The sequence below is a fragment of the Tenrec ecaudatus genome, chromosome 1, assembly GCF_050624435.1.
Source record: "Tenrec ecaudatus isolate mTenEca1 chromosome 1, mTenEca1.hap1, whole genome shotgun sequence".
Lineage (NCBI taxonomy): Eukaryota > Metazoa > Chordata > Mammalia > Afrosoricida > Tenrecidae > Tenrec > Tenrec ecaudatus.
In genome coordinates this window covers 18,870,922-18,878,925 of record NC_134530.1, presented here as the reverse complement: position 1 = coordinate 18,878,925, position 8,004 = coordinate 18,870,922, and the positions used below count along the sequence as shown (strand labels likewise).

Here is an 8,004-nt window from a genome sequence, read left to right as displayed (position 1 = left end):
CATCTCTATCATCTAGTCTGGAGAACAGAGTCAATTTGATTCCTGTGTATTACATGTGGCCAGGTTGACGTGTACCACTGCTGTTAATGTTGTTGATATAAAGACATTTGAAATGAAGAAATAGTCTCACAAAATCTTTCATGCATTCTAACTTCACTTCTATCACCAAGGCCATATTGCATGACTACTGTTCCTTCCTCTTTCTTTCTAACTTTTGCATCCCAAATGCCCAAAATTATCAGGCATCTTGATTTCATGACTAATCAATTTCAGACTAAAGAAATTAGTAGAGCTCTTCAAAGTCTTCATCACTAGTTTCAGTGATTTGTGTGTAAATGTGGATGCTATTTGTATTAACTGGAGTTCCTTTGGGGCATATAGATATTATCTTATTACATATGGCACTGTACTTCAAGACAGTGGAAATGTTCTTTTGTACATTTATTCGTACAAAGGATGTAACACAATTCCTCTTGAATTTGTGGTCCCTAGCAAACAACTAAAATATGACAAACTAACAGAAAAATGGTGGAAGAGACTGAGAAGGGTCTGATTTAATGAAAAGAAAATTTCTTCGGGTTGTGACTTAATTTCTATATAAATGGACTCAGGGGAAATGCTTGTTTGCTTTTGCTGGGCCTGCGTTATGCATCAGTTTCATCAGTCTCTGGTTCTTTGGACTTGAGTCAATGGTCTTCCAGATTGCCTGCTGATCCTGGGTATCATTGGTGGCCAGCATTCTGACTTGTCCTCTGACTTATTGACTTTGAGGTCATTTGGCTCTTCAACTACAACCTGATTTCCTCATCTTATATTTATCTTGTGTACAGTGGACATGTTATCCGGAAAGATCAGTCCCTAGAAAAAGACACCATCCTTGGTAAAGCAGAGGGGCAATGGCAAGATGGATTGGCACAGTTGCTGCAACAATGGGATTAAACATAATTGTGATGATGATTCAGGATAGAATGACACTTCATTCTGTTGAACATAGTGTGGCTATTAGTCAGCAGTGACTCAATGACCCATAACAACAAAGTGGTTTAACTTTGTCACAATGCACTTCTCTTCCCATTGGCTGTATTATTTTCTCCTCCCATTATCAATAAACAGGAGTTTCTATGCCAGCACATCAGTGACAGCTTTACATGTTGTCAGTGTTTTGGAGGAGGCTTGGTTTTACAGTGGTTACGGTGGGGCTGTGATCTGGATGGCCGGTAGTTCAAACCCAGCAGCAGCCCAGCAGGAGAAAGACTGGGTGTTCTTTTCTGGTAAACAGCTACGGTTTCAGAAGTGCATATGGGTCACTATGAGTCAGCATTGACTAGAAGGCAGTGAGTTTTTTGTTTTTCAAGTGGACATGCAGTGATGAATTCATTGTAGCTTTAATTCCCTAATTCTACATTATTCTGAGCATATTTTAGATCCTTATTTTCTATTTGTAAATCTTTAGTGAGAATTTTTATCCATGTTTTGTGCGGGTTTGTGACCTAAAGTATTTGTCGAGTTTAATGTGCTCTTTGTATATTTCGGATACACATTCTCTATCAAATATTTGCTTTGCAGATATTTTCTCCCACTTAGAGGTTGTCTTTTGATTCCTGAATCAATGTGTGTTGCAGAGCAGATGATTTTTATTTTCATGAAGTTCAACTTACCCAAATTTTATTTCATCTTGCATGCTTCTTGTATTGTATCTAAAAACTCATCTCCCAATTCAAGGTCACATAAATTTTATCATGCCTTTTATCTGGATTATATGATGTTTTGCATTTTGCATTTAGTCCTATGATGCATTTTGAATGATATTTTGGAACATGTGTGAAAGGAATAAGGAATAGTGTCTAGGATATCAATTTTTATATACCCCATTTCATTTTTAATGACTTACCATTGTTCTATAAAGTCAAATGCTTCAGGATGTTGAGAAACATGGTAAGATCAGTGTGTCACACCAGCATGAATCATTGCCCACTTCATTTGTTGTGAAATGAGTACTTGGATATGAGGCAATTTGTGAGTAATAGAATGCTGATGGATAAGCAGTCTGTAAGTAAGGATAAATAAGTGAAAAAATAGATTTGTCAGAAGTATTGTGTGCAGAAGAGGCAAATCCTTATCAAGAGTATGTATCTATTCTAGTAATAAAAAATGATGTCCTTTCCATAAGTGAACTGGTCTTTATACGTGGGTAACCCCCACGAAAAAGGAAAAAAACTCCACTGTGTGGACCTTTCAGTTTGCATTCTTCCTGCCAAGCGAATATTAAGCAACTTGCTCTGAGTTAGTGCACCCAGTGACATCACTCGAGAAGATTCTTTGGCCACAGTGATTGTTTTTTAAAAGCAGTTTTGCTTACCCCCATTTTTCATGATGGCTAATTTAAGAGAACAGCTTGCAGCTGTGAATTTTTGTTTCCTTTCAGGAAAAGAGGCCCAGAAATTGTTGTAATGTTGAACACAGCTTACAAGGACAGCACTTGGGAAAAATTCAAATGTCCAAGTGGTTTTCTTTGATCAAAAATATGAAATGTCAATTGATGGCAAACCTTGTTCCGGACATCCTTCAATACTTCCCTAACACAAGAAAATGTTGACAAAATCCATGCATTTGTGTTCAAAGACCACCCATGTACCCGTAAAGAGATGGGGAAGTTATCTGAGTTATCTTGGAGCTCAGTTCAGTGAATTTTAACAAAAGATTTTGGAATGTGAAGGGTGCGGCAAAATTTTTGCCTCGGGTTCTGACTGACCAGGAAAAAGAGTACCGAGTGGAAACAGGCCATGCTTTGGAAGAACAACTCTGAAGCAACCCAGAATTTTTTCCCAAGGTCATTATTGGTGATGAACCATGATGCTATTCTTATAACTCTGAAATAAAGCATCAATCTATACTTCTCATCCTGATAAAATTGCCAAAAATTATCAAGCATACCATCACCCAGAGCTTTACTTCTCACCAACACTTCATTCGTTCATACTAATATTTTGTGTAGAAAAATTGCTATCTCACACCATGATTTATTAGCACCCTTTTTACTAATAGTGGCAGATGAATGGAGGCGGAGTTATCAGTATGTTGGGTATTAATTTGATTTGAGGAAAATATTGAAAACTCATCTCTACAATTTTGTTTCTCTAGAAGCACTCATGGTATCAATTGTATTAGGTGGACCCTTGAGGGTCGTGTAGCTATGATACATATACAGCACAGAAAGGACTCACACAGCTATGGAAGTGGGTAAGTCCAGTCTAGTTTCAAGTCCAAAAGGTCAGATGTTAAGCTGGAGGGTTCTCCTGACTGGTGTAGTTTCACAGGTTGGTACACAATCACGGCCCAGCAAAAAGCAAACAAACTTCCTCACAGCATCCACTTTTATAGGATTTCAGCCACACCTCTGAGGAAATACTCAACGGCATCAGGCTGCTACCTATATACGGGGAATGATGTCCAGCCTCATCTTCTTATCAGTAATAGGCTACTCCTTGATTACATCATGTTACAGAACATCATGAGAGGTTAATAAATTATAAATGCCAAATCACTGAAAATCCTGATCATCCAAATTGATACAAAGATAGTTGTCACAAACATGCGTGTGAAATTTCTGCTCAAAATACATGAAGTTTCATTATAAAGAAAATAACCCATAAGGTTAAATAGCTCCTGCCAGAGCTAATCACAAAAAACACATATTTCCAAATTATGAATTAAAAAATTTATATCACGTTCTTTGCCGGTTCGAAGACATTAATGATGCGGCTCTTGTGGGATCATTGTGTGTAGGTGCCCTGCACCCAGCAGTTTCATCATCAAATCTTCAGTTACCCTGACAGAGTTGCCTGTTGAAGGCAAGGATTGGATTCAAAGAAAAACATTTTTTGAAAGCACCCCAGAAGAAACCACTTATGATACATCCAAAGGAAAGAAGATTGGATTTTGGATAAAATACACACTTGTGAACTGAAGAAAGTATATTTTAGGCTTCAGTATGTAGAAAGGATGTTGAGCTCAGTTTCTCAGGAGTTGCTCTGTCATCTTGAGACTAAGAATGTTTCTCAGCTGAATAGTTTTCTTAGGGCTAATTTTATGTCCTTGTTTCTAAGAGTGTAGATGAAGGGGTTCAGCATGGGTGTGGCTACAGTGTACATCACTGAGGCGATGGCACTGGACCTGGAATTTTGAGTAGCAGCAGAACTGAGATAAACCCCAAGACCTGTGCCATAGAACAAGGAAACCATGGAGAGGTGGGACCCACAGGTGGAAAAGGCTTTATACTTGCCTCCCGCTGATGCAATTCGCAAAATGGATGACACAATCTTTGTGTACGAAAAAAGGATCCCAGTGAGAGGAATAACACCCAGAAGCCCAGCAGCAAAATAAATTACTAAGTTATTAAGGAACGTGTCAGAGCAAGCAAGTTGGACTACCTGGTTAAGTTCACAGAAAAAATGGGAGATTTCCAACTCTGCACAAAAGGACAAACGCAAAACCATTAATGCATGTAACAGAGAATCCAGTACACTCAATAGCCAGGAGGCCAGAAGCAGGAGACCACAGAACCTTGTGTTCATGATGACCGTGTAGTGCAGTGGGTGACAGATGGCTACAAACCGGTCATAAGCCATCACTGTCAAGAGGTAATTATCTAATCCTCCAAAAACCATGAAAAAATACATCTGGGTGATACAGTGTGCATACAAAATAACTCTGTTTTGCATCTGGATGTCAAGCAGCATCTTTGGGACAGTGGTGGATGTGAAACAGATGTCAGCAAAGGAGAGGTTGGACAGGAAGAAGTACATGGGTGTGTGGAGGTGGTTGTCCTTGATGATGGCCAGGATGATGAGCAGATTCCCAGTGAAGGTGACCAAGTACATAGACAGGAACAGTCCAAAAAGGAGGGGCTGCAGCTCTGCCTCTTCTGAGAGCCCCAGAAGGATGAAGTTTTGAAACTGTGTGTGGTTTCTTGGTTCCATGGAGCTGAAGAAACTACTGGAAAATAAAAGAGCAATGCAAACTTAGATATAAGAAGTTAACAGTGGTTTAACAGATACACCGTATATTCTATCTTAGCATGTAAATTAATTCCTATATAATATCTCAAGATTTAGTACCCTTAAGTTGAGAATGTCACAAGTCCCCATGTTCAGTCTTTTAGATGACACAACTAACTAGCTTTCCTTTCTTCAAATCACACCTTTAAAAAAAGTAATATAAATTTCAAAACTTCCATGAAACTTACTGAATATAAGCTGAGTTTTTCAGCACATTTTTATGCAATTTTTGTGGTAAAATTAGGTGCCTCTGCTGATATTCTGGTCAGCATAGACTCGGGTAGCTACGGTACTTTTGTTCATTCAACAAATGTGTCTGACCAATTATTGCATGCCAAGTATTCTTGAAGGCACTGCAAACAATAGTTTTTTTAAACTATGACCTTTATTTGATGAGTAGTAAGTGCAGTATTTCAAAGTTAATGAGAAGTCAGCTGAGTCATACTTATTGACATCTTCTCATCCAGAAGAAAGAGGAATGATGAAAATTGAGACACATGGAAAGCATGAGGCTAAGAGACTGAAGGAGCCTGCTAACATCAGCCTCTACAACTCTAGATCCAAAGAACTGGATGGTGCTTGTCTACAAATACCACCTGCTCTCAAGAAGTTCACATTCGAAGGTCCTAGATAGAATGGGGATTTGGGATGGAGGTAGAGGGGATTGTGGAATAAAACCTCAAAATCATACAAGACACTAGGCTTGCTGGCCAAGAGAGACTGTTGGAACCCCAAAGGCTATATAGCCCTTACCCTTCCAGTCTAGAACTGAACCTACATCCAGCTATAATAATTAAATATTTAAGATCAGAAGGGCAGAAATTCCTCAAGAACTAAGTTCAGATATATAGGAAAAAAGAAACTGACACAGGAATCACAGGGAAGAAGTGGGATTGTAACGGATGAGTTGAATCAGAAGGTTTATGAATTACTGAATGTTTACCTATGATCTGTTCTGTAAACCTTCATCTAATTCATTAAAATATTTAAATATCTCTGTCATCAAATGTTATTCTAGGACATATGGGTATTGAAGATGGAAGGTGGAACCTTCACTCACAGTCAGTCTCTGCCATCAAGTTGATGCCTACTTGACCCTGTGGGACAACGTAGAATTGCCCCGGTGGATTTCCAAGGCTGTAACTCGTTACATGAGTAGAAAGTCCAGTCTTTCTTCTGAAGAGAGGGTGGTGCTTTTGACCTACTGACCTTGCACTTAGCATCCCAAAGGGTAGCCATGATCCCAACAGGGGGCCAGTAGACTATTAATAATAAGTAAATGAGTTATAATTATTACAAGAGTAACAAAAGTTGAAGACGCTCAATGAGATGGATTGATACAGTGGCTTCAAAACTATGTCCTCAAATATAACAGGAGGAAGGTGCAGGATTGGGCGGACTTTCCTTTGTTGTATTCACATAGCTATGGGTTTCAACAACAACAAAAAGCTATACAGTGAAATAGAAATGCTTCATTACATAACAAAACCCACTGCCTTGAGTCTGACTCACCGTGATCCCCCTGCCAGTTTCTGAACCTAACTATCAGGAATAGAAAGTCCTGTTTTTCTCCTGAGAAGCTGCTGGAGGTTTGGAGCTGCCAACCACAGGTATTGCGGCCCAACACATAACTGCTACACTACGAGGGTTACTACCGAAGACACTGAGACTTTCTACTCCTATTGAGTAACAGTCTCAGAAGCAAGTCAGCCCTGTGGCAGAGATTTTTTGTACTGATATTCTACCATTTGATAGAGAAAGAAAGAAAGCTCATCTACTGAGAGGGAAAAAAATGTGACAAAAGAGAAGAAAGATTATTAAAAGATATCCAAGAGCCGGAGAAAAGGTGACAGCTCTACAATCACTACTTCTAAATACCACAATACCCAGAACAATACTATAACTAAATAAATATTTCAAGCTTTATGACATAAAAGGATTCTTATACTCACATTATAAAGACAATTTTCAAAAATCAGTAAATGATTTAAATATATATAAGAATAAAATAGAAGAAAATTCAAAGGAAGATTTCAGATATTTTTTTCTTAAAATTCAATGTGTTTGGGAGACATTTTTTGGCATAAGAACAGCAATTGTTTAACATATTAGTGAAATGCTAATGGATTCTATCAACTTTTAAGAAAGTAATGAAGTAAATCCATCTCTTCCAGAAAATTAGCATAGGGAACATTTCCTAATTCATTCTTTGAAGTTAGCTTTGGTCTAATATCAAAACCAGATATAGAAAGTGTAGAAAAACTGCAGATCAACATCACTCATGAACACAAATGCAAAACCCCCAGCAAAATATTAGCAAATCAAATCAAACAATGTATGAAAATAATTGTACATGGCAACAGTAGAGTTATTTCAGGAATAAAAGACTGATTCAAAATTTCAATATCAGTTTATATAATAATTTTCATTAACTTCATAAAATAATTACATAATCTTATCAACTGAAGCACAATACAAATTTGATAAAAATTAAAATAATTATTTATGCTTTTTCCCCCTAAACTGTCCTTCCATTCATAAAGAACATCTATTAAAAATTTATAAATACTCAATGTTGAAATTTTAAGCAATTTCCCCTTTTAGCTCAAGAACAAATTAAGGATCACCACTTTTATATTTCTCTGGGTGTCCTAATGAGCACACAGCAAAACTTAAAAATAAGAAGGTGTACAAATTGGGAAGGTAGAAATAAAGCACTCTTTGTTCACAGACGTCATCATTGTCGACAGAGAAATCTCAAAGAAACAACCATGAAAGTATACAACAGTGAATTGTTTAACACATATCAACAATGGACAAAAGCACTAAAAAATCCACACTAGTTAGTCTAACAAAAGTCTAGCAAAGTTGATAGAATCTAACCTAAAATATACTTATGAGATAAATTTTAAAAGAATTAAATAAGTAGATATTCTCTGTTCATGAG

The 8,004-nt window shown here is 37.4% G+C and overlaps 1 protein-coding gene across 1 annotated transcript; it reads right to left on the bottom strand.

The window, feature by feature from the left end:
• Positions 1 to 4,058: 4,058 nt before the first annotated feature.
• On the bottom strand, positions 4,059 to 5,009 carry LOC142432015 (olfactory receptor 7A17-like). Its single transcript, XM_075537057.1, has one exon. It carries the CDS (start codon positions 4,977 to 4,979, stop codon positions 4,059 to 4,061), a length of 921 nt encoding a protein of 306 aa, XP_075393172.1. The 5' UTR covers positions 4,980 to 5,009.
• Positions 5,010 to 8,004: the final 2,995 nt, after the last annotated feature.

Coding starts and splice junctions, on each gene's coding strand:
- LOC142432015 (XM_075537057.1), bottom strand. CDS start 4,979: ATGGAACCAAGAAACCACACACAGTTTCAAAACTTCATCCTTCTGGGG.